This window comes from Sorghum bicolor, chromosome 7 (genome assembly GCF_000003195.3).
Source record: "Sorghum bicolor cultivar BTx623 chromosome 7, Sorghum_bicolor_NCBIv3, whole genome shotgun sequence".
Classification (NCBI taxonomy): domain Eukaryota; kingdom Viridiplantae; phylum Streptophyta; class Magnoliopsida; order Poales; family Poaceae; genus Sorghum; species Sorghum bicolor.
Window position 1 is genome coordinate 4625616 of NC_012876.2, and position 25456 is coordinate 4651071.

The 25456-nt window shown below is 44.4% G+C and overlaps 4 protein-coding genes across 4 annotated transcripts; 1 reads left to right on the plus strand and 3 right to left on the minus strand.

Annotated features, from left to right (window-relative positions):
• Positions 1235 to 3951, minus strand: LOC8076596 (WAT1-related protein At5g47470). The gene is made up of 7 exons (XM_002445032.2): positions 3349 to 3951; positions 2995 to 3060; positions 2662 to 2778; positions 2303 to 2543; positions 2066 to 2227; positions 1794 to 1945; positions 1235 to 1613 (listed from the first exon to the last, which is right to left on the minus strand). The coding sequence occupies exons 1-7, from the start codon at positions 3585 to 3587 to the stop codon at positions 1472 to 1474; spliced, it is 1119 nt and encodes a 372-aa protein (XP_002445077.1). The 5' UTR covers positions 3588 to 3951; the 3' UTR covers positions 1235 to 1471.
• On the minus strand, positions 4047 to 7158 carry LOC8076597 (meiotic recombination protein SPO11-2). The gene is made up of 11 exons (XM_021464570.1): positions 7045 to 7158; positions 6869 to 6955; positions 6410 to 6533; positions 6181 to 6318; positions 6001 to 6089; positions 5750 to 5878; positions 5572 to 5666; positions 5352 to 5414; positions 5184 to 5260; positions 4978 to 5105; positions 4047 to 4364 (listed from the first exon to the last, which is right to left on the minus strand). Exons 1-11 carry the CDS (start codon positions 7126 to 7128, stop codon positions 4230 to 4232), a joined length of 1149 nt encoding a protein of 382 aa, XP_021320245.1. The 5' UTR covers positions 7129 to 7158; the 3' UTR covers positions 4047 to 4229.
• LOC8076598 (mitogen-activated protein kinase 2) lies at positions 10935 to 14947 on the plus strand. Its single transcript, XM_002443843.2, has 6 exons — positions 10935 to 11464; positions 12296 to 12425; positions 12899 to 13036; positions 13152 to 13484; positions 13844 to 14027; positions 14337 to 14947. The coding sequence occupies exons 1-6, from the start codon at positions 11256 to 11258 to the stop codon at positions 14507 to 14509; spliced, it is 1167 nt and encodes a 388-aa protein (XP_002443888.1). The 5' UTR covers positions 10935 to 11255; the 3' UTR covers positions 14510 to 14947.
• Positions 16877 to 23504, minus strand: LOC8069621 (protein PAF1 homolog). The gene is made up of 12 exons (XM_002445034.2): positions 22444 to 23504; positions 21746 to 21814; positions 20572 to 20679; positions 20301 to 20481; positions 20136 to 20215; positions 19904 to 20023; positions 19504 to 19609; positions 18490 to 18576; positions 18341 to 18406; positions 18173 to 18247; positions 17927 to 18079; positions 16877 to 17390 (listed from the first exon to the last, which is right to left on the minus strand). The coding sequence occupies exons 1-12, from the start codon at positions 23208 to 23210 to the stop codon at positions 17280 to 17282; spliced, it is 1923 nt and encodes a 640-aa protein (XP_002445079.1). The 5' UTR covers positions 23211 to 23504; the 3' UTR covers positions 16877 to 17279.

The following is a 25456-nucleotide window of genomic DNA, read 5'->3' on the forward strand; positions in this document are numbered from 1 at the left end:
ATTATATAGCTCTTGTCGAGATGGTCAAAATATATGTGTGGAACGTTTAATTTAGATCCCAAATAAGAGAATTACGATCCTTGGAAGAACCTGCCCTCAAAAACAGGTGAAAACCGGGTGATCCTTAACTGTCCAGAATGCATTTGAGTTGGTTAAGATGGCAAATCATGATGTACTGAACATGTTAGGAATAAACCTCTCATCACATTTATACAAAAATATAAAGGATCATGGCTAATTGAAGGTATTTACACTACTACAGAAACACTTAACTATGGCGGGCCTTTTGCATTTACCGTAGCGGTTTCTGCAACCGCCACAATTATAAGGTCATGGTTAATCATGGCTTAACCAAGAACCACCTTGGTTAATCTTTTAACCGTGGCCGGCGACGTAAGGCAACTGCCACTGTAAATACATATTAACCGTGACGGTTGCCTTAAAATGTCCGCCTCTGTAAATACATATTAACCGTGGCGGGCATTATAAGCAACCACTACGGTTAATACCTATTAACCATGGTGGTTACCTTATATTAACCGTGGCGGTTATCCGGTGATCTGGTCGGCTTCAACTGACCATGAATAACCGTGGTGAGCAAAAGTAACGCCCACCTCAGAGCCCTTATGTGAAAGGCTGCGCAAAATAAAACGTATAATAGTATTAATATCTTAATCTTATCTTCAAGCCTTTAATTTATTGTTCTTCCTTAACCTCGGCAGCGATCGAATGCACTCTAGCTGGCCAAATAACGCTAGACCAAACCCAAGTGCATTTTTCCGAATAAGGTCCTGGCTCCCAGGCGAGTGCTCCTGTTTGATGCTGAAATCTACTGAAATATTTTTTGCCAAATACACATGATGTGCCCCAGTATTTGGCAGCAAATGGTAGCAGTAGAAAGAAAGTGGGAAAAAAATGAAATAAGGTCGACAAAGCCGCGCGACCCATCCGCCGACGCTCGCCGGGAGGAAGAAGAAAGTGTTGGGTTTTGGAGTTAGGGAATTCACTCTCTCACAATAGTAGAAGAGGCTTTGGAGACATTATGACATGACAGTGGTGACCGGCGAGACCGGAGCCGGGCAGTGGGAGATGGCAGTCGGAACGTGGGGTGCCTAAGGAGTCACTATGCTAGTGATTAGGGGAGGGTGGGGGAGAACTGTAGCAAATCCGACAAAACCGTCGACGAGCTAAAAAGCCTCCTTATCTGTTCAGCAAAGCGAACCAAAAAGGAAGATATTCCAAGCATATTTGATTCACAAGCACAAACAAAATCAGACGTACGTACATCCAGATGCAATTTAATTACACCTCGTTCGGTTTTACGGGAATGATTCCCAGCCACAGACTTCGTTCGTAATTTTGAACTAGTTGGGAACTGTTCCGCACCATTCCCAGCCCGTTCCGACGTAACCGAACAGGGCCTAAACGATTGCACCCAGGGTAGCACGGTCAGACGACTTTGCCTGACTAATCATTGCAGCAGTGAACTCTCTATATCACATCCAGTTTCAGACGGCGACGGCGCTGCCAGATCGGCAAACATGTTGTCCTCCCTATTCTTCGCCCACAGCACCACGTACAGTCCAACAAACATGAGCACAATCCCCACAAAGCTGCAGCCAGGAAACAGTATGAACATCATTAGGTGTAAGTAAGTGTGCTGGTTAGTTGGGACTCTGCTCAGAATTCAATTCAGAGGGTGAGGATTGCTGGTTAGTTGGGACTCTGCTCAGAATTCAATTCAGAGGGTGAGGTTGCAGCAGCATTGCATCCCAAAAATTGGCGTGAATTACCATCCCAAGCCGATCCATTGCCCGAAGAAAATGAAGGAGATGAACGCCGAGAAGACCGTCTGAAATGGGTTGAACATGGAGACGAGTACAGGCCCCTTGCGACCAATGCTTGATACCTGGAATGCCGTGCACAGGCCGATCACCACGCCTCCCTACAGTGGCAGAAGCAGCCGTTTCAATTTCTTCAGCCTTTCATTGCAGTTCTTCAAGTTACAAGAACATAGCATGCATCATCTACTGAAAGTCTGAATTCGGTAGACATAGATGTGTACCACAAGCACAATTTCGCCAATGATCCTTGTGAGGTTGTTAGCGGTCCCTGCAGTGAGCTTCCCCTCCATCAAGACCTGGACAATAGCACTGAAGATCGACCCCATCATGGCGGTAATGGAACAGATAGACAACGGTGCAGGGAATCTCTTCAGAGCTGCAGCCTAGACCAGCACCACATTCAGCTAGAAATATAATTCAGACAGACACGTAGAAGAATTTCTGAAATTCAGATATACCTGCAGAACAGTATTGCAGGCAAAGATTATGACCCCCGTCAGAAGACAGAAACATCCAAGTATCCAATCGTGCCTGGCTTTGCCATTTGAGAGCTCTTCATCGTCACTGGGAAGGGACTTTGGAGATATGCTGGGAGTAGGGTTCTTCAGGAAGCTGACACACATTGCGCCGCTGAGGCACACCAGAGTGCCCAAGATCTTTGCTCTGGTGTACTTGCACTTCCAGTCGAACCTCTCAAACCTAACGACATATCATCAGTTAGGACGACTTGGGAGTGCACACCATATATGCATGTTTGATTTTGTGGACTGACGCTCATGCATGTTTCAGTAGAAGTTCAGTCGGTACACTGATCGACCTCAGGCAGGCTGCGATGACGAAGATGAAGCCAGGGCAAAGATTAGGCATGGCGGAGGCTATCGCCGGCGAGGTGCGTGCAACACCGAGCATCATGATGACTTGGTATATTGACACCCTACACAATATGGGACGGAACTTCAAACTTGTTTAATGAAGTGCCTAGCAGCAGTTATGACGATGATATGCTATTTAACAAGCTAAAGATCTCCTAATAACTAGAGAATTAATAACATTTCTATTTTGGGAAAATCAAGCTAGGCTAGGCATGCATAAAAATATTAAAAAAATGAAAGATAAAGATTATATACTTCAGAGGAAATTGATCTCTCACCCTCCTAGCGAAATGATGATAAGCTGAACAACCAACATGGGGCTCCACACTTTGGGCCATTTCTTCCTGAAGTCAATGATGCATATATGAAGGGATCAAACCAGTCAGATGATCTGAACATGCCATATTGTAAGGATGAGTACAGTGCTCTAAATGGATATCCACGTCTTCTTCTCTAATGTAACTAAATAAACGAAATGAGAAAAATAAAGAAAAGAATTGTCTATCTAATTCATAAAATTATACTAGAAAAAAACCGCAGTATCCATTTAAAAGGCCACCCCCATCATTACCATATTGCCATGGGCAGTGAGCTCCACAGAATTGAATGGAGAGACGTATGTACGTACGTACCTCTCAAGGGCGAGGGCGAAGGGGAGGACGACGACGGAGGAAGCGGCGCAGGCGACGACGATGATGAAGAGGGAAGGGACGCCGGCGGCAAGCAGGGCGCTGAGGAACATCATGTAGAGGCCGTAGATGCACTGCACGGCGAAGAGGCCACATATGGTGACCACGTCGGAGCACGACATGGACATCGACGACACGCCGTCGCCGCAGCACAGCATCCTTCTAGTTCTTGATCGATCCATGGTACTTAGGACTATAGTACGTATACAACTCTCAGCTTCATCAGTATACGCGCGTGTCAGTGAACAAATATATAGATGTAGAGAGTATGTTTGAGCACTGCACTGCACGATGATACCCTAGCTCATTCTCGAGTGAGCAGCATAAGACATGTCAGCAGTGGCCGTAGGCAGTAGCAGCAGCAGAGTCCGGATGAAAAGTTGGATTTGGATGTCAGAATCTCCTCGGAAATTGCTGCTGGGTCGTCCGCGTCATTGGTGGCGGGGCGGCGGAGTCGGCGACCTCAGGTGCTCCGACACATGTGCATGTGTGCATGCGAGAAGCGCCGACGTGGCACCAAACGTGGCGCCGCGAGGGTGGCCCCACGGACCATGGTCCATCCTGTGTCCACTCCTTATCTGGAGAATGGACCACGTTCACGTACTGCCATCCACAACTGCATCTGCATGTCCAGCACTGAAGATCAGAAGAACTCAAAACCGATGTAATTCAGGGCGATTAATCTTCTGTGTTTATGTACATTTCGGTGTCATCGTTGTTTCAATCACCAGGCATTGGATGTAGCTACTATATAGCCCATGCAACCATGCAAACATTCCAGCGGTCAATACAAGCAGCGAAACAGATAGCACGGCAGTGTCAGATCAGATGTAATCGCCCTGTACAATCTTTCTCGCGATGTACTTCCCCAGGTAATCGAACCCGTGGGAGTAGAGAGCTTCGATGTCTGCACGCTTGCCCTTCTCCACCATCAGTGTCAGCTCAGCTCTGTGACTCTCCTGCAGCCGAAAACCACAATAAATCATATGCCGAAAAGACATATAGGCGCCTTAAGCTAAATTTTATGGTGTCACAAGGCCAAATGATAAAGCATCAGGGTTCCACCAGCCCCTTGCTGCTGTACTGTGAACAATGCTAATTATTTAATGATTTAATGATGTCAGGTCATCCTTAATGTATAACATGTTTGTATTATTGGCTATGGACATATTAGTTCCACATTCAGATTGGTCAGCTACAAACATTAGATTCTGGGCAATTAAGCTTTTCTTTCCTCATGCCTGATGAAATTGAGGTCGCAGGTAATTCGTACATGCTGCATGTCCAAAGCTAACATTTTGCCATGCGAGTTATGCATGTTGATTTATTGCAAGAGTTTTATATAAAATCTGCACTAGCAACATTCATTGGTTACTGGGTTGAATTTTTTCTGGTTATTTTTGCCCAAGATTCTAGCAGGTGGTTCTCATACTGCAGGTACATGGTCCCAAAGGTAAATGTTAGAACAAATAGCTGACTGTTGACTCCATGTTCCCAAAATTGTACCTAATTTGAAACCTGCAGCTTCTGACATAACAGCATTACTTGAAAGTTGAGAAGCCAAATACACACCTGTAGGAACTTTGATGACAGCAAGCTTTTGGCAATCTGCAAATCACGTGGCTTCAGCACTTGAAACGCACTCTCGGGGATAAGCTGCAGATCATCTCCTCTCATCCCAAGCCATTTCACGTTGCACGCTGAAAATGGAGAACAAGGTTCGCATGATTCAGCAACATGCACAGAATAAGGCTCTGATGATCACTCAAATAAAGTACCATATCTGTATGACTCCAGACCCATTGATATGCTTCCATATTTGTAAGTGCACATTATAGCAAGTCCTGCTGGGTTCCTGAAAAAAACAGAGCAATGCTATCTAATATGGTTCAAAAGGATATCAGTCAGTTATACTATATATTGATGAGCACAGGAGAGGGCTTAACCAATCCACTAATGCGAAAATCGGCATATTCGGAAATGTCTGGCTCAGCCGATGCAAGATAAACCTGCATCTTAACAGCAAAGGTAAAGGGGATAAATACATCAGATGACCAAATATTGTCAACATTATCATAAAGAATTTGGATGCAAACTTGCTCCATGACAAATAAGCAAGTAAAACGTACATAAGAAAAAGAAAGGCTTCAAATGGAGGTACACAACCTTGTGGCAATATCAGGATATCCCTTTGCAGTGATCAGGATACAAGGGAGCTGATTATACAGGCGGTCTTCAGCCAGCCTCTGAAATATGGCATCCTATTTCAAAGAAGTAACCTATAAGCTAGAAGGATATACTACAGAGACATACCATTACTAGATTATGGCATTAAGATTGGTACCTTCTCCACCACAATGATATACCGAGCATCTGAAGACAAATTTAGTTTGCTCAACAGGTTCAGGTCCCCTGTAATTGCATGCCCTGAAGCTCCAAGAATGGAGCAGTCAATCTGTTCTTCATCTGGCTCCTAAGGTAGTTCAAACATGCAGTTTAGGTGCTTTGTGAAAAGATAAGCAGGAGTTTATCATGTATTTCCTCAACAGATAATTCCAATAGTCAAGGCATATTTTGACATATCATGGAGCGCACATGCAGCACAAGGCGCCCAATCAGTGCCCCTCTGCTTGATGCCATGACTCCTAGGCTCTGCCTTGTACACCGGAGCAAGGAAACAACATCTGCATACGAAGAGGGAACCGAATCTGATTACAACAAAACTACACATTAGTCAAACAAGAATCAAACGGGTTTCAGCAAACTTTTGTCCACCTTGAATGGCTTGGTTGACATGACGTTGACAGCTGAAGTACTTGGGTGAGTCCGACAGGAGCTTGTAGAACAACTCGCGTTGGTGGACCAGCTTCCCCTCCCCCAAGATCTTGTAGCACATCTCCATGACCTTCCATACTATCCAACAATAAACGGCTATTTTTAGCAGCAGAACAAAACGGCTGACGACAATTTCGGTCCTGTGGTACTGAAGGAACAAAATCGCAACCTCTTACAAACGCCTTTGGATTGTGCATCAGAGACCTCTTGCAGAAGGTGTGCGAGAGATAAACCGACGAAACGTCGTTCAGCAACCCGCTGCGGAGGCTGCAGTTAGCAGAGCTCCGGCTGATCTGCCATGGGAAAAGCAACTCGTTCAGAATGTTTTGCGACTTGCACTGCTACACACCGGATTGGTCAGTGCTACATACAATTCGCAATGGCAATACATTTCGACATGGTCATCTGAACTGGAATCCTACAGCTCGCAACAATTGCTACACACAATTCGCAACACATTTCGATATGGTCATCTGATCTGGAATCGTACAGCTCGCGATAATTGATGAGGAACTGTGATAAATTGGCTAGGGACCCAAAATACTGTGGTATCCACATGGGGGCTGTGAAGCACGCAGAACCATCACCGGCTCACCGCACCGCAGTAAGAGAGGAATGTTCGGCGTACCAGGGGGAGGACGGAGATGGCCGGCGAGGAAGGGGAGGCGAGCGCGGCGAGGAAGTTGAGCACGGCCACCTCGATCCTTGCCCGGACCTGTCGACAACGAAATAGGACCCCCGCCAGTGACGACAACAGAAAGGCGCGGATGAAGAAAGAGGATGTCAGCGGAGAAAGGCGCTAGCCTCAGGCGGCGCGAGGATGTCAGCGGAGCAGAGGCGGCTGTCAGCGCCGAAGAGCGACGCCGCTGCCACGTTCGCCTCCGCCATCGGTGGAGACGCTGCGGTTCGCGCGGCGGAGGTGAGCCGCCAAGTTGTGCGCTGCGGCCTGCGGGCACTGGCAAATGGGCTGGGCTGAGTTGGAGATATGAGAGTCCAGTAGTGCTCCGTGTAGCTGTATCTGGGCCGGAGTACGGGACAGCTAGCCACTGTGGGCGTGTTTGTTTGCCTGGGCCTTCCTAGCCAGGCCAATTTCTCCCAGCCAGGTCTGAGATGGCTAGGCCCAGGTGGTGCAGTGTATTTTGTTTGATTGCATTTCTCAGTTGGGGCCTGGCTGGGTGTTTGTTTATCTGTACTCAGTGCCAGTGCAGCAAACTACATCCCAATAGCCATGCAAACTATCCAAGGAGAAAATAAGAGGAAAAGAAGTTTTTGGATATTGTATTAACATAACCGCAAGATTCAGTGAGTATCAGAACAATAAGTCAGGTTACAGTAAGTTAAAGGATCAATATAAGTGCTAATTACTTGTTACATAGAACAATTATCAAACTAACAGTGATTCATCGATCCGATTTTTTTGTAACTGACCACAACAAAACCACTTAGTAGCAGTCATACCAACATTCCCAACAAATCTAAGACATCTACTTCCCCATGGTTCCACTACATTATCACTTATACAAATAGAGGTAGAGGTCTGAGATAAAGAAATTGAGTTGATAGTTGAGTTGAATGCCTCAAGTGCTTGCTCATATAAATTGTACTTGTGCACATTACCCTTAAAGTGCAGCACTTGCTCACTACACTCTGCCCAGCTGAAGTAAATACTAGGCACTTTGCCTTTGAAAACAACATACCACCCACTCATTATTCTGCACATTGCAAGGAAATACGCCTTAATCTAAGATTAATAAGGGCATGCCATGTCTTTATTGAATGAGTGTATCAAACTCTAGTTGAAAATTTGTGTTGATAAACTCAAGAAACAAAGACCTGACCAATACTTGTGAACGAAGGTGACATCATAGGCATGGTTTTTAAGTTTTGGGGCTTTAGACATGTACATAATTGTTGTAAAACTTTAACATATTAAATCATTGGTGGCACCGAGGGAGTAGAAAATCAAAGGGAGTGTTTGTTTGCCTGAACAGATAAATTAGCAAAGGGGAAAACCAAGATCAGTGCAGCCATAGAAGCGTGCGACACGTCCATCCCAGCCATCATCCCATGATTAGTGAGAAGTTGCTTGGAACTGGACGTATTGAATAGTTTGATGACAACATTGACAAAAAATGAAATGTAAAGTAATTAAGGGGTGCCACCTCAAAAAATAAAGGTTTGTCATCATCGGCCGGTTCGATCAAAAACACATTGAAGAACCAAAATAAAATACAAATTATTACAATTTCATGTCCAACAAGTAGCAAGAATACCATACAAGGCAGCCATTAAATAACACATAAGTGCAGCAAATGATGTATAGATAACAGCTAAGTTCTAGAAGTGGCCCTATTCTCCCACATGGCCTCACAAATCCCATCTCTAAGCTCTACCATGCTAGGCACCTCTTGAGACTGCAAAGAATTGACTGGGTTTGGAACCCATGTTTCTTCAGTTGGAACTATATAATCTACCCGAAACCCCAGGATCCAGTTGTGCAAAGTGCAACAGGCCTGTACAAACTTTACTTGTGTCTTGTACTTATAGAATGGCTTGTTGTCTATGATTCGAAAGTGATTCTTCAAAGCCCCAAATGCCCTTTCGATGGTTGTCCTAAGTGAGCTATGTCTAAGGTTGAAAAGTTCCTTCGAATCATAGACAACAAATCCATCGCTATGAGCACGTGGACCACCGAAATTAGGTCCCATAAAATAAGCATTAGAGATTTAGCGCTCTGAGCACGAAGACCACCGAAAATGTGTCCCGTGAAACCACATATCCATTGCTATGAGCACATGGACCACCGAAATCGGGTTTCGTGAAACAAACATTAGAGATTTCACCTTACTTTTCGGTCCACGAGGAGGAGGAAGCAGCCGGCTTGGGAACGACAAAGTTTGGATCCGCCAAACCCTTGACTAGAGAGGAGGAGGAAGCACCACACACCCGTTGCAGCACTGCCTCGCCTGGAGAAAGAAGAGGACGAAGAGCAGCACCACCCGTGCGCCGACGAGATGGACAAGGAACGACTGCCGCGACCGAACCGAGGACGGTAGACGACCCCGCCACCACCACGCACCGCCAGACGAGAGAGCACGAGGACCGTACCACATCGAGGACAATGGAAGAGAGAATGAGGGAGTGAGAAATGGAGACCAACGAATGAAACTCTAGCGGATCCAGCGGCGGCGGCGGCATTATAAGAGGAGGTGGAGAAGGGAAACCCTAGCGGGGGAAATTCCCCCGTCGCGCGGGAGAAGGGAGCGAGCAGCCCCCCAACACGGAAATGAGGCCCATGCCTGCACGCGCTCGGCCAGCCTTGCCAGAAACGGAGAAAGTGGCCTTCCCTCCCGAGCCTGGCTGGTGGGTGCTTTAATCACCGTACCGGCCAGACCCAAATAAAATCCATCCAGACAAACAAACATCTCCACCTGTATGACCACATCCTGGCACAACCCCTTACCCAGGCAAACAAACACGCCCTAAGAGCCTGGGGCAGGCAGACAGCAAGCCAGCATGGCCACCAAGGGAACCATTCATGCATGCACCACGCGAACGCAAGAAGAGACGGGGGAGAGTGAGGAATGGTCTGGAAGAGGCCGATCGAGGGGGATCGTCGTCCCTGCAAACAGTGTCGGTCCTACAATTTTGAGGGCCCTCTGGCGAATACATCACGATGACTCCTAAACTATAAAATTTTATAATAATATAAGCTATTTTTTTCTATAGGGAAAGCAAATCCAATCATATATAGACAAACTGCTCTTTTGTCTTTTTCATTTTCTTTAATTCATGATCCCTGACAAATGTTTCTTAGGTAACATTCTAAAATTCTAACACCTAACCTAAATTATAAGAAAAATATAATTATATGAGTATAAAGTACTAGACAAAAATTGAACAAGAAAAATAACCTAGTGCCTAGACAATTGGGACATGAACATAACCAAGATTCACAAATCAAAAAAATAAAAGGGTAGAAGGAAATAACCAACATCACAAGTCGTAGTCCTCGTCGAGCCTTACCAGCTGGTCGCTGCTATCGTTTGGATTTTGAAAGGCTAGAACTCAGACGCAGAGGTTTTGGTATTATCCATTGCAGCTCGTGATCGCGTGGTGAACTGGTGAATGTGTCGCTGCGTCTCTCCTCGTGGTCTCACTCTCTCACCAAAAGTCTAGAAATCGCGACTCGTGATCGTGATGTGTAGCAACTCATGTATAGGCGTTGGTGGCTTGACTCATTTGGCTCATGATTTTTTTTGATAAGCCATTGCACCATATATATGTATATACTAATAAACGAAGACTATAGTTAAAGAATATATTGTAATATATACTTAGGTTTGGGCCTCATCCCGCGAGGGCCCTCGGCCGTCGCACCTCGTAGCCCTCCCCTTAGCGCCGGCACTCCATGCATCTCTTTCGATATGATCGACCTGTCGACGTACGTGTGCAGGCAGCTTGTTGGGCAGCCACAGGAGGCTGCAGGTCTGTCCTCTCCGAGTCGCAGGACACGAGTGAGGGCGCGCGGTAGCGACGACGACGGCGGGCTGATGATGAGGCTGAGGCTGAGCAACAGCTACAGCAACCCAACTCCTTCCTTTGCGCGCGCGTCACGGGAGTTCGATTTCCGGCGGAGAAAAAGGCTCCCGCCTTTTTCCAACTTTCCCCAACGCTCCGCCTTATCTCCTCCCCTCTCACCTCCGGCCTGCTGGCCTCCGCGCAACCAACCACGCATCACCTCTCGCGGCGCATTGTCCTCTCTCTCTATCTCAGCTAGAGCATCTATCAGAGAGCTTTGCTTGCTTGCTTGCATGCGCAACCGCATCGTCGTCGTCCGGCCGGCGTTCGTCCGTCCGTCCTTGTTGTTGAGTGAGTCTCGTCTTGTGGTTGTTTCTCGTCGGCCGGAGAGAAGAGAGGGAGTAGCTAGGAGCGAGAGGTAGCCGCCGGCCGCCGGGGATCGGATTCGGATCGGAGCGGAGTGGAGGTGGTGTCGTCGGTGTGTGTATATATACATGCGCATGGAGGGTGGCGGAGGAGGAGGCGCCGGCGGTGTCGGAGGGTGCCTGGGTCTGGGCCACGGCGGGGAGGCGCAGATCAAGGGAACGCACACGCACGGCGGCCGCTACGTGCAGTACAACGTGTACGGCACCCTCTTCGAGGTCTCCGCCAAGTACGTCCCGCCCATCCGCCCCGTCGGCCGCGGCGCCATCGGCATCATCTGGTGCGTGTACCTTCCTCCTCAGCTCCTCCTCGCGTTCGTTCGCGCTCGATAGACGATAGCTTCTCTCCGGCCTGCACCTTCTTCTTCTTCTTCTTCTTTTTTTTGTCGTCGACAGAAGAAACTTTGCATGGAATCCGTCTTGCCTTCTTTGTCAAGTCTTTGTCTTGCCTTCATACTTTGCATGAAAAAGTTCTGGCATCTATTAGGTGGTGTGTAGTGTATGTACATGGCCTAAGAATACAATTCTGAGTAATGTTTTTCCTTCATTCATTCACATCGAGACTGCTGGCTTTATAGGTATCCCGTTTCATTAACGCTACCGAAAAGGAAAATAATCTCTCCAAACATAGGCCTTGTTTAGTTCCCAAAAAATTTTGTAAAATTTTTCAGATTCTCCGTCACATCGAATCTTTAGACGCATGCATGAAGTATTAAATATAGACGAAAATAAAAACTAATTGTATAATTTGGTCGGAATTGACGAGACGAATCTTTTGAGCCTAGTTAGTCTATGATTGGACGATATTTGTCAAATACAAACGAAAGTGCTACAGTACCTGTTTTGCAAAATTTTTTGGAACTAAACAAGGCCATAACATGAAAAAAAGATGCATCCTTTTTTTTTCTAATAATTAGTTCTTTTATTTGTGAAATTGAGTCGTGGTCATCAAAAGGGTGTACATCAGTAGTTATTATATATATGTTTCTTTCATCTAAAGTTTGTTGTGATGACTGAGTGACTGACGACTGATGTATGCATATGTTGGACTGTTAGTTAATGGTTTACTTGTGTGTATGTATGTCTTCCTTTATTCCTTTTTGTGCATGCAGTGCTGCTGTCAATGCGCAGACTCGCGAGGAAGTCGCCATCAAGAAGATCGGCAACGCGTTCGACAATCAGATCGACGCAAAGCGCACTCTGCGTGAAATTAAGTTGCTTAGGCACATGAATCATGAAAATGTGAGTCATCCTTAATTTCTCTACCTTTGTGAGCCGCGTGACCAACTGACGATCTCTGTCGTCGCCGTGATCTTCCCATCTCGCGTCAGTTAAAGATGCTCCATACTTCTTCTTCTTTTTTGAGAGAACTAATAATTATGTTTGTCATTGTATCTATTTAACTATATGGCTAACTCTGTAGCTCATTAGCTCATTGCAAAGGTAAGCCGTCCAGATCGAGGAGATCTGCCAAAATTTCTGGTGATTTTCTCTCGACGCCGCAAAACCATTCTCGTTAATTTGTCTACCAGGAATATCGAATAATCCTTTTCAATCATTGTGAATGTTAGCTATAATAACAACACTATCTTTGTAGATGATACGTCCGTTTTGGGATAATAAATTTGATGTTCTTCACGTGCCACTGGCTTGGTGTTGATGCATCATCAATCAGCCAATAGACTTAAAGCACTTACCTACCCCTTTTTCTGCAGGTTATTTCAATAAAGGACATCATACGCCCACCCAGGAGGGAGAACTTCAATGATGTTTATATCGTTTACGAGTTGATGGACACTGATCTTCATCACCTTCTACGATCAAACCAGACACTAACTGATGATCATTGTCAGGTACAATATATGTTGTGTCGTCGTCTGTTTTCTGTTTCCATTTTTTACATCAGAATATCACATCCTGTATGTAAGTTGAATCCGGTTACCTGACTGTTAATTTTCCCTGATGCAGTACTTCGTCTACCAGCTGCTCCGAGGACTCAAATATGTGCACTCAGCAAATGTCTTGCACAGAGACCTTAGGCCGAGCAATCTGCTGCTGAATGCCAAATGTGACCTGAAGATTGGGGACTTTGGGCTGGCAAGGACCACAACTGAAACTGACTTCATGATGGAGTACGTCGTTACACGGTGGTACAGAGCGCCTGAACTCCTGCTCAACTGCTCAGAGTATACTCAGGCTATTGACATGTGGTCAGTAGGCTGCATCTTCGGTGAAATGGTCACAAGAGAGCCTTTGTTTCCTGGGAAGGATTATGTTCATCAGCTGCTGCTAATAACTGAGGTAAGTTGCCAAGTTCACAGTCCAAGATTTGGTTTTCATTCTCCCCAGCTCCTCTTTGGGGCAACCTCCTGATCCATTTTGCTGAAGGGCAATTTAATTTCAGATCTGTGTATATATATATACTTATTACATAATAATGTCTAGAAAGGTGAAAATAAAAGAGTCTTATAAACTGGTTTAACTGAAGTTTGGAATTTACTCATTTCACTTGTTTTCAAGAGCTAACATTTGGTCAAAGCATGAAGCATGTAATTATCTTGGTTTCTCAAGCTAACACCTGAATAGTAATGTCTCACAAGTTTAGTCTTCTTTGTTCTTTACTTATAACTTCTTCCTCTTCATTCTTTATGATGTAAAAGCTGGTAGGCTCACCTGATGACACCAGCCTTGGGTTCCTCCGAAGCGATCACGCCCGCAGATATGTGAGGTCCCTTCCTCAACACCCCAAGCAACAATTCCGTGTGCGGTTCCCTACTATGTCTAGTGGTGCCATGGATTTGCTTGAGAGGATGCTCGTGTTTGATCCGAGCAAGAGGATTACTGGTAATCTTGCAGCCCTGCATGAACTTGCTGCATTGATTGATATCATATAAAAAGTGTGGCATGCCTGTCTGGATGCGGTAGATTTTGTTTGGATATAGTTCAGAGTGGAGCTAAATCCTAGCTCAATCGCCTTCGTCCAGACAGGAAAGAATGAATGAATCATCCATCGTCTGAAGTTCTGCACTTTCAGTCTCATATGAAATGATGATCCTGAAATGAGTTGTTGAAACAACTATAATTCTTGCATTCTGAAGGGCCAGTCTCTTGAAATATACTAACCTTGTTGCTTTTCTTTTGGTGGAATTGCAGTTGATGAGGCTCTATGCCACCCATACCTGGCATCCCTTCATGAGATAAATGACGAACCTGTCTGCCCAGCGCCTTTCAGCTTTGACTTCGAGCAGCCATCGCTCACCGAAGAAGATATCAAGGAACTCATCTGGAGGGAGTCTCTCAAGTTCAATCCTGACCCAATCCACTAAATAGTTCCCTGTGTACACACGAGCAAACCAGGATGGCATGTCTATCAGCTCCATGGGGACGAAAGGCATTACAGCAAGATGAGTGTACAAGTGACCACCCCTCATCGTCATCATCATGGCATCTCGTGGCTTGTCAATGGCGACACCCTAATGTCGAAAACATTGGACATTTATGAAACATGCTTAATCAATAATTTGTAGTGGAGAAAGTTGGCAGCTTATCTGCATCTTGTTAGGCTGTATCTATCTTCCTTCGGTTGTATGCTTAAGAAATGTAGGTAGGAGCTTGTCACTCCTTATGGACCATGATACCGCAGTTGTCCACACACTACAGACAGCAGCTCACTACGTCACCTTCCAGCCTTTCTTATGTTCTAAAAATCTTGATGAACATAGAACCACATGATATATATTGTGTGACTACTCACCTTAGACGAATTTGTTCCAGCAATTGGCGCCGTTCCCTGAGTGTTCCGCAAATATTCCTCATACAACATCACTTTCTTCAAACCAGGCGCATGATACAAGATTACACACCAAAGCTTTTGAATAGCATCAACAACATACAGGCAGTAGTAGCAACGCATATGTTTTAAGGGCACATGGCGTCAAGCTTTAATAGACACATGAACAGAACAGAACAGAGCCATTGCATCAGAAATAGACGGGACAAGCAGACATAGAACTGGAGATATGATGCGGACTCTTTTCCCAGCTGGATAAACGCAAATGATTATGTCTGATGATCCGATCAGGAACAGCAAAAAGGAAAAGAGAAAAGAGAGATAAAAGGCCCAGCTCATAGTAAAGACAATTCGACTTAATAAAGTTTTGGACAAAAAAATCATGATGTCTTCTCCAAAATGCAGGTGCACTCTCGTTGTTTGTACACGCAACTTGGTGAACCCAGATATTAAAAACATCAAGAAAAAATTTAGTATTTGCATCTTTTCAATGGTCGACTTAGTATTTGCATCTTTTCAATGGTCGACTTGAAACTTCTGCACATATAGCTTCACAGGGGTCCTGTCACAGATACAAATTAATTAGAAATAGGCGACAAGCTCCATCAAACAACAGAAAGGTCAATAAGCACTAGTGAGTGTGAGACAGTTGCATTGAAAACAATCCTGTACGAAATCCAAGATGGAAATAGAAGTATATGCAATATAGATCAGCCAGTACTAAAAAAGAATGGAAATTGGAGTTACGTTTTTGGCAGCCTGCCAACTTTGGCTATGCCATAACTATCAGCAGACAAATTAAACTGCTTAATAAGTTACTTAAGAACCTGCTAAGCAGTAATTAAAAAAACATGAATGTTTAAAAAAATATCAGATTACTCTAAAAAATCCACAAGTATAATAAAGCGAACAGTACTTTAAGAATAAAAAAATGTATATTCTATAAACCATAAGAAATTAAAGAACTACACAGGATGCAACATGCATCACAAAGACACAAAAGACTGCATAAAGCATAATGCAGAGATTGCAAGAATCCTGTAGTGAACAACTGGTAACAGTCTCTTAAAGAGCATATGGACATCCTATGTAAAACAAAACAATAAATTTGTGACTTACATCCGTTCACTTTACAGATAAGCTACAATTCCTTGCAACAGTCCAAGAGTTATGATGTAAACAGCACACATCAGACATGAAGCCCCAAATGATAGCTGATGGCATCAGTGTACAAGATATCAGACATACCACAATGCTGTCATTAGAGGGGAACCATATCTTAGGATCCATAAAACTCAGCCAAACCTAACAGCAGATGAAAACTATCAAACATAAAAACTACTAGATGATACATTAGGAAATGGATTGTGGATAAAAGAATACCTGGACACCAGCAGAGAAAATGGCAGGCTACATAAGGTGACACCAGTAACCTATTATAGTATTTAAGTGTCAAAGCTAAGGCAAATACAGTCACACAGCAATGGAAACAAAGTGTAATCTCCTGCATGTCAGCTTAAGACAAGTATTTTGCTGTTACCATAGCTACTAAAATATTGTCAAGAATTAATAATACCATACCAATATAGTCATCATAACATTTGCCACTTTGTGCTGGAATAAAATTGCAACGTCGGGAGAAGAACTGTTTCATGATTCTATGATTTCATATACTTCTGCATTATTTTAGGCAAAAAAGGAATCAATAAAACAATTCATGCTGAAAATGAATATAACTCCAGACTTTCTCAGGCGACCATGTGAATATAATTTCACTATCCTGGAACATGTGGACCAGCTAGAAGCTCCTCACCATGCTGCTCTAATTTTCACTGGATGTTCAACTGCATAAATATATGATCTTCGATTAGCAGACCCTCAGGGCTGCCAGAAAAGCATAATATGACCTGTCCATCCTAATAATATAAACAAATTGTTGTACTTGCAGTCAATTGGGGAGAAGAGAAGTGGGGGAAAAGGTGCAAAATCAGGGGTCTATATATTATCAAAACAAACAGTTGAGAACTGCTCCAAGACTTTAAAGACAAAACTTCTTTACAACAATGTGATATTTCTATCATCACTACAGAGATCAAAGTCTTGAAGTCCAGTTACACTCAGCTTTGCTTCATATACTCTGCCCTGAAGAAACTGGCCAAGCCCCGAGCTCCTCACGCTGTCAGCCATTTTCTTTCACTGCATGACCATGCACCACAAAACCACTTGTGCCTATTGCATGAAACCTTTTAAGGCTTCACATGTACTGATCAAATTTGTGGGTGCGAGATAATTGATTTATCAGTTCATCACTCAGAATATTCTTCGCCACTATATTGGTCAATATCCTCTACTCGAGAACGCTTTGGATGCTCATCAAGATCATCATCAACATGAGATCTTCGTGGCTTTGAATTCACCTACAAGGAAGAAAACCTTGAGTTAAAGGGTGCAGGTAATGCAAAAACAACTATTTTCATTTCATGTTTTGAGTGGTAATGCATTCTATTTTTATCGGCATTGTAGGATTTTGTGGAGAGGAAAAAGTACATTTGCATAAAGTGCTCCATCTCATTCAATGCCTGTTAAATTAAGAATCCATCCCTTTATTCAGAGGTCACTATTTAACAACGAATAGTTTATTAGACAAATTTTAATGAGGAGGCAAGAGAGAAATATTCAATAGGGGTGTACGGTCGTCAGGTGTTTTTCTTAGTAGTGTGCTCTCATGTAAAAACATGACAAAAAATAAAATAGAAAGCATGAAATGTCCTAATATAGTGATCACAGAGAGTGATTGTAAAAGCAACAATGTCAATTAGTACTTAGTAGCAAGAAGTCAAGCAAGCAGAGCTAAGGTTTGGAGAGAAGATAGAATCTTGCATAAATACTTAGTTGGTTTAGTTTATTTTTAAAAGAGATTTTATGATGAATAATAAAGAAGACTGAACCATACATGCAAGCCGGAAGATTCTCCGCGCTCCATGGTACCACCATGAGCTGTTTTACTCACAGTAATACGGGAAGGCACTGGAAAATGCTCAATTTCATCCCCAGACCTCCCCTCTTTTGCTTTCTTCTTCTGCAAAACTAGCTTAGTAGGAAGAGGCTGAAAAAAATAGATAAAGGCGTATGTTACACTAATGTGGAATGAATCATTCTCAGAAACCAATTGTAATACAGAATACACAAAACCAATTACCAAATATTTTGCACCCTCCTCCTTATCAAATGTGACAAGGTATGTTGTAGGATCATCTTTATCATCTCCTCTTACCTGAATCATGAAACAAGTGTGTATGTACAATGATGAGTATGATGCCACCAGCTCATAGACACAATTAGAGAATAATTAGGAAATTACACATACATCCCAGTGATATTCTCTTAGCCAGGAATACTGGATATCATCGTCATCATCCAAGTCTCTGGTAAGCTGATGAAATCACAATAGTCACCATCAGATTGATGTAATTGGCCACTTTTTTTAATAGAAATGTACCAGAGATGAATTCATACCTCATGAGGTGCTGGGGCCATGTATGCCAAAAACTTCTCTTGTTTTGTAGGGTCTGAACCACTGACACTAAAACTTTTCATCACAGCCTGCCATGAAAACATGAAATGGTTACAAATACAAGCAAAGGCATTATCTAGGTGTAATATCATTTGCAACACATGGCCAGAAACAGTGAACATGGGTGCAAGTATCAGAGTCCAAGTAGGGTGCAGGTGTCCTATTCAGCGAACTCTAGAAAAAAAAGATTCAGGGATTCAACTAGTTTTTATTTTAAACAAATTTAATCAGAAATTAGAATCAATTTTATTTCTACAAACATTTTCTGTCATGTCACGCTCCTGAGTCCTGGCTGATAAATATGCCATGGATGAATCCAGACATACATGATGCATTGCAGGTTTTAAAGGGGGGGGGGAACTGAGAATAGATGAAGATATTCATTATGGGCTGTCATTTCCTGGCCCAATTGCCCACCTCTAACCATGATTTGTGCTAAACCTCATGCAGCCAGCAGCTATCATATTTCTACCCCCCCCCCCCCCCAAAAAAAAACTGAGTTACTTCTCTCTTCTTCCGCAACAATGCTGGCACCAGCCTAAATTCCTCAGTGCCATCCTCATAATGAGGACTACCCAAATAGAATTGATACCCCTCATTCTCCTCATGTGTCCAATGCTCTCAGTTTTGCCAGAGGGACTCAATGGATCTGACTGGCCCTGCACATAGCCCTGCCATGGCTACGGTTCTCTTTGCCTCCTGGACCAGGCAACTGGCCGCCTCCTTCCCCTTCCCCTTCCCTTTTCTATCTTGCACTCTTCTCTCACTCCCTGGCCCTCCCCTATCTCTTTGAACCTTCAGTTTTGCCATTTGATGCTGCTCCGAGGTGTCCAATATAACTAAATAAGTCTAAAAAAAAACTGTAACCCTGATCTAGAATTCACAAGATATTGGGCATGCATTGCCATTAAGTAAGAAAGCCTAAGGCAGAGGAAATTTGAGGAAACAGAACTCACCCGGGATTCACATTCATCACGTACAGATCTCTCAAGTTTGTTGTACTGCTCAGAATCAGCAGTTGGATCGCCATCAAAGTTCACCATAACAAATGGCTCCTCGTACCTGTTTAGGTGAATAGAAATGGTCAATAAGAGGAATAAATTAGAAACCTCCTATATGCTTCAAAAGGCAGACTTTGTGCAGTTATACCCCCTCAAAAAGTAATGGAGAAATAGGAGAAAATTCATAAATTAATGGTAAAGAAGAGAACTTTTCAACCATAAATCAAGAGAATTTTGTTTTATAGATATGGAAATGGACAGGCAAGAAGGCATAGCTCAGTAAAGTAACGGCAAACATCTTGTATCAAGGATGAATACTTGTAACACATAAAAGCAACCTCTGAGAAGTAAATACCTATCAAAATCAGGTAGCAAAGGCATAACCCACTCAGCTTGCATCCCACGTTTAGTCTGGTGAACAGGCCTTGACTTGGCTGCTTTGAAGGATTCTTCAATGGCTTTGATCTGTTTCTCTCTGGTATACATATGAACAGGAACATGGTGTCATTGACTGCACCAGGTTTTGCAAGTCGCAACACTAGATAACCTTTACAGACCAACAAGTGTGAATAAAAGAAGAACCAAACCTATCATTAAGATTGTCTAGGAAAGCATTGCGACCCTCCCTTGATTCCCGCCTTTCCTTTGCTTGCTTCTCAGTAAGGGACTGGAAAGCCAAGCAACTTTATTCAGTATATATCATTAAGTAATTATTGTGTAACTAAATTCACACAAAACTTATTATGAATTACCATTTTGGCTGCATCAGTACTTAGTGGAGATATGTATTGTGTTTTGACCAGCCAAGAAACACCTTGGTCAGTGGGCCTCTCCCTTTTCCTTATACCTTCTTGTTTAATAGGGGTGAGGACCTCATCATCACGCAATAGCTCTTCATCTTCAGGAGCCATGCGCGGCTGAACATCTGGGGGGCTGGGGCATGTTTGGTAGAGTTAAGGACACTAGAATAAATACTCAGACAGAGAAATCAAACTCATGAAGACATATGGTTCAGATCCTTACTTGTATACACTCATGTCAAGTAGGTCAAGAGGTATCCCAAGATCATCAGGGACAATCATTTTAGGAATGTAGTTTTTCTCCAATGAAGTTATCCTGTATTTGGTATATCTGAAAAGACAGCAAAACATAGTATGCATAGCTGCCTCCAAAATATAGAAGATTTTAAAATGCCAGAGCCAAACACATTTGATAGCAACATAATGAGTCAAGACAGATTAAGCTCCGCATACTGTCAGTAGCAGAAAAGGAGACCAGAAGGCGATGGAAAAACTCTACAGTTACAAAGCAGAGTAGTGCGAAATTGCTTTAGGAAAAAACGAATGGAATTATGGCAGTTGAACAGGACGCCCAGTTATGGTATATTTATGACTTTACGTAAGTTACAAAATATCAATCTATTCAATCTCCTGCAAAGCAAGCTAATGATATCATATCTATGCATAACTAGCAGGAATAATGAAACCATGGGCCTGTTCATCTGCACTAGTTTGCAGCGCTGCGCCGAACAGGCCTGATTTGAAATTTGGGTTATGTCAAATGATCAGTCCTAACAGTACACTGAAATAACCTCCGACAGTCTGATGCCCTACCCATGTTAGCCCAGTGAAACCAGGCCAGAGTCTTGACATCAATTTAACCACAACCCCCACAGAAAGTTAGATTAGGCACCAATGCAACAGGGATCAAAATGTGTCCTTTACCCATAACATAATGTACAAAATTAGCAAAAAAATTATCTATGCAACAGCAGAAGCAAGGCATAAATTTGAAGCCAGCAGAAAGCAAAAACAATGGATCCCTGTCATCATAGAAAAGATCTTCAAATAAAAAACACGAAAGCACAAGTAAAATGACCATTCTTAGTAGATGAGCAATACTGAAGTAGGGCCTGTACTGCTCCAAAGATGCCATCTTAAGGCCTTGTTTAGTTCCCACCCAAAAACTTTTCACCCCATCCAATCGAATGTTTGGACACATGCATGGAGCATTAAATATAGATAAAAAATAACTAATTGCACAGTTTGCATGAATTTTGCGAGACGAATCTTTTGAGCTAATTGTTATAGTTACACATGTGCTACACTACCCCCAGAAACTTTTCAGGGTGCGAACTAAACAGGCCCTAAATAAAAAAAACAAAGGGGGTGGGGAGTAAGACATTAGTGATGCATACCGGTCCTTATCCTTATTCAGGGGCAGCCATTTCAGCTGAGCACTTGGATCAGGGAGTTCATTCCTAAATCTGTGTCGACCAAAAAGAAAAGGCAAAACAGTATCATTCAAGTGTATAATTACAAAATAGACATAGATCACCAAGATCTAAATATTTGGTACAAATCAGTAACTGATTAATAAGGCTCCATAAAAACGGTACACATCCAAAAACTTATTTCAAATATACAGGCAACAAATAATTGTCATTTCATAATAGCAGAGTAACGCTTTTCAAACGGTTACTAAGTTTCGATAAGCCTGCCCTGTTACAGGGGGTCCCTTTATAGGTTCATAACAAAGAAATTGGTTGGTAGACCAACTCATGCACCTTTTAAGCATTATGCTTTCTCAATAGTTCTCCAGAACTAAGCGGAAGTACTAATCCTTCTAAGCACATAGAGAAGCACAACTTAAACAAGCTATAAAGAAAATTCAGAAAACAATTATCCTTTCCATCGGACGCCCCTACATTTCAACAGCAACGTAAAAAATTCTAGTAAGCAGCCTACGTCACTCACTAACTAAGGATAGCATATGTTGCCAAGTTTTACACCCCTAAGACGTGCATGATCAATCAAAATGTTACCCAACCACAAGCTGGGAATTTAAATTTTGGCGCGAACGCAACCTAAAGTTCCAAAACTTGGCTGGACTTACTTGTGCTTGCAGAGGAAAGTTGTTGGCTTTTTTAGCCGGTTCTCAAACCTCTCAGCATTAGGCGCTGATGCTGGGCGAGACCCAGTTGCCACTGCCCGAGACCCAGTTACCACTGCCCGAGAGCCAGTTGCCGGTGCCCGAGAGCCACTCGGAGGCTGGTGGTGGTGGTGGCGGCTCTGTGGCTGCTGCTGAGCAGCGCGCTGCTGCGTCTTCTGCAGAATGGCGGCCTGCGTCTGGCGCATCATCTGCTGCTGCTTGCGGTCCTCCACCCGCTGCTTCTCAAACTCGCGCTTCTTCCGCGCGCGACGCTCCTCCTCCGTCTCCACTCTTGGCAGCGTCGCCTTAGGCGGCTGCTCCTTTGGGGGCAGCGGGGCTTGGACAGACGGTGGCTGGGCCGGAGGCGGAGGGGGCGGGGGCGGGGCCGCAGGGGGTGGGGACGGAGGCGGGGGTGGCACCGAAGGGGGAGGAGGAGGCGGGTTGCTGGTCCCGCCGTAGGGCGGCGGCGGCGGCTGGTAGTACATCTGCGGCGGGGGCGGGGGCTGCTGCGGAGGCCCGGGACCGAAATTGAACTGCGGTTGGTGAGGTGGCGGCGGGCCGGGTGGCGGCGGCGGCGGGGGCCCCGCGTGGTAAGGCGGCGCCGGCATCCTGTTGTACGGCGCCTGCTGCGGCGGCGGCGCGTACGGATTCATCTGCGGCGGGTAGCCGCCCTGCGGTGGCGGTGGCGGCGGATGCTGCTGCGGCGGCGCGTATGGCCTGTACGACGCCATCGCGCGGCGGCTAGGGTTTCCCGGAACCCGAGCCCCAGCACACAGACCCCGCGCCCGCGGCCACTGCTCGCTCCCCCGTCTCCTCCTCCGTCGCCGCCACCGCAAAAGCCTCTACCACTGCGCGTCCGAGGCCACCGGCACCTATTGTACCAGATGTCCAGATCTACACGGCGGCGTGCGGGAGCGCGAGGTAGTCGGCGTCTCGGCGATTGGGCGAGGAGCAGGAGGGGCGATGGGAATTTCACGAGAGCCTGTGATTCTGCCTGGCTTTTTTTTGTCCAGGTTTGAATGAATTTGGCTGGATTTTGCCCGGGTTTGGATATCAATTCAGATTTTGTAGCATTTATTTATTTATTTATTTATTTATTTATGCAGAATTTATTTATTTGCATTAGTGTACTTTTGGGTTTGGGATGTAATAAAACGGCCTCTTGCAGGTCAGATAAACTAGTGGTGACGACGGCTTGAAATATACTGCCTAAATGTGTGTTGGGTTTTAATTGAGTTTGTCCATTAAACACCTAGGTGTTGGCACACCTGACCCAACGGCCACGCTCTTCCCCTCTCCCTCCTCGTCCACTGTTGCTATCTTCTCTCTCGGTCGTCGCCATCTTCTTCAACTCTAGTGAGCCTCCCTCACTCCGACTTGCTCTAGCCACCACTACCACCGCCAACCATCCTCCACCGCCTGACTTGTCTACCTCGCTCTCTCGGCTAGCCCCTTCTATACCGTCGGAGTTGGAGAAGAAAGAGGGGAAGAGCTCGTTGAAACCCTAACTGGCAGATCTAAAGGAGGGGGAGGAGGAGGAGGATGAGGAGACCTACCTCGGCGGATCCGCCATAGTCGACGAGCTCGCGCGTGAGTGGGCTTGCTGTGCGCAGGTAGTACTCTCCTGGATGATGTCGCCAGGCACGGGTGGGGCTCACCGGGACATGGGTGGTGCTCCTCTGGAGGATGTCGTCGGGGCACGGGTGAGGGTCGCCGAGAGGAGGCCGCCAGGAAGGAGCTTGTCGGCGCCGAGAAGAGAGAGGGAGAGAGGAGTGTTGGGGAAAGAAAATAAAGGAAGAGAGGGGTGGGGGAGGCGTCGGGTGTGGGCGCACACTGTAGCGGAAAAAACGTGTGTGGAAGCGGTAATAGCGTAAAGCACTTAGTTGAGTGTTATTGTTTCTGTTTTAATGTAAACAAAGCACTAAATAAATGCTAATAAAGACGTTGCTTCGAGGGATTATATTTCTTATGTCTTTTACACTTATCTTTTGTTTCTCATGTTTTCTTTTGACGTGTCTTTTACACTTTTCATATATTCTTGACTTTTCATCACCGAGAAATTGAAAAAAAAATTGTTATACTAAATGTATAGCGCATATCTCCATATATTAGGTATCTTAAGAGGATTATTTTTTTGTAAATCAAATTTTGTTGTGATTCGGAATTGATGGTCCAAATCAACTTCATCTTTTACCCCTTCCTCATCCACCTCCCTCCATCTACTCGTGGAGTTTGAGGTGCACTCGGATTTGATATGTATTAAACTTCAAACTTGGTTGGACCACCCATGTTGATTTTCTCCGCCTCCATGTGTCTCTTGCTGAGAAAAGATTTCATCCAATGGTGCCTTACTAATCAAGGGATTTTGAAGGAGCATCAATGTATAAACATTTAGTAAACCAAATAGCACTAACTTTGAATGAGTCTCCTCCACATCAAATAGAGGTCTTCGTGTGCTTCTTATTTGAGGAGGTTTATTGTCACATGTTGCAAAAATTAATTGAAGAGCCCTTCAAGTCGTATCTAGTTTACAGCCGCCAAGTAATATGACACTTTAAGGGTTTTGGCTTCACCAATTATTAGACTAAACAATTCAATCTCAAATATGTGAGAGCATTTGCAAATTTGGTCTGTTAAATAGGTTAAAATAGAAACGGTGTATTATTTGACCAAAACATTTCTTATTTGCAAGTTATTCTTAAGGTCACATACTCACTTCTATCATCATCCTTCAAAAGAAATGTGACAAGCCAAGTTTGAAATAGACATGTTGTATGTTGTGTGTCCGAGACCGTGACAGCGGAGAGCTTCACTTCATCATCGTCGGAATGAACCTAGTAATTTGCAAGAATGGATGTTTGTCGTCTAATACGCTTAGCAACAAGGGCGCGTTTGGTTCCTGGATGAGTTGCTTCACCAAAATGGCACAGGCCCCAAAAAAACTTGTTCGTGCGGAGGGCAGTTTTTGCTCCCCGTG

What these genes read in the sequence shown, in the direction of transcription:
- LOC8076598 (XM_002443843.2), top strand. Translation starts at nt 11,256, where the DNA reads ATGCGCATGGAGGGTGGCGGAGGAGGAGGCGCCGGCGGTGTCGGAGGG. An exon ending in TAACTGATGATCATTGTCAG is followed by an intron (nt 13,037 to 13,151) that starts GTACAATATATG and finishes TCCCTGATGCAG; the next exon opens with TACTTCGTCTACCAGCTGCT. An exon ending in TCCGAGCAAGAGGATTACTG is followed by an intron (nt 14,028 to 14,336) that starts GTAATCTTGCAG and finishes GTGGAATTGCAG; the next exon opens with TTGATGAGGCTCTATGCCAC.
- LOC8076597 (XM_021464570.1), bottom strand. Translation starts at nt 7,128, where the DNA reads ATGGCGGAGGCGAACGTGGCAGCGGCGTCGCTCTTCGGCGCTGACAGC. An exon ending in ATTTTCGCATTAGTGGATTG is followed by an intron (nt 5,261 to 5,351) that starts GTTAAGCCCTCT and finishes TGTTTTTTTCAG; the next exon opens with GAACCCAGCAGGACTTGCTA. An exon ending in TGTCATCAAAGTTCCTACAG is followed by an intron (nt 4,365 to 4,977) that starts GTGTGTATTTGG and finishes TTTCGGCTGCAG; the next exon opens with GAGAGTCACAGAGCTGAGCT.
- LOC8069621 (XM_002445034.2), bottom strand. Translation starts at nt 23,210, where the DNA reads ATGGCGTCGTACAGGCCATACGCGCCGCCGCAGCAGCATCCGCCGCCA. An exon ending in CTGAATAAGGATAAGGACCG is followed by an intron (nt 20,680 to 21,745) that starts GTATGCATCACT and finishes CTGTCTTTTCAG; the next exon opens with ATATACCAAATACAGGATAA. An exon ending in GTGATGAATGTGAATCCCGG is followed by an intron (nt 18,577 to 19,503) that starts GTGAGTTCTGTT and finishes TTTTCATGGCAG; the next exon opens with GCTGTGATGAAAAGTTTTAG.
- LOC8076596 (XM_002445032.2), bottom strand. Translation starts at nt 3,587, where the DNA reads ATGGATCGATCAAGAACTAGAAGGATGCTGTGCTGCGGCGACGGCGTG. An exon ending in TTCGCCCTCGCCCTTGAGAG is followed by an intron (nt 3,061 to 3,348) that starts GTACGTACGTAC and finishes CATTGACTTCAG; the next exon opens with GAAGAAATGGCCCAAAGTGT. An exon ending in GTCATCGCAGCCTGCCTGAG is followed by an intron (nt 2,544 to 2,661) that starts GTCGATCAGTGT and finishes ATATGTCGTTAG; the next exon opens with GTTTGAGAGGTTCGACTGGA.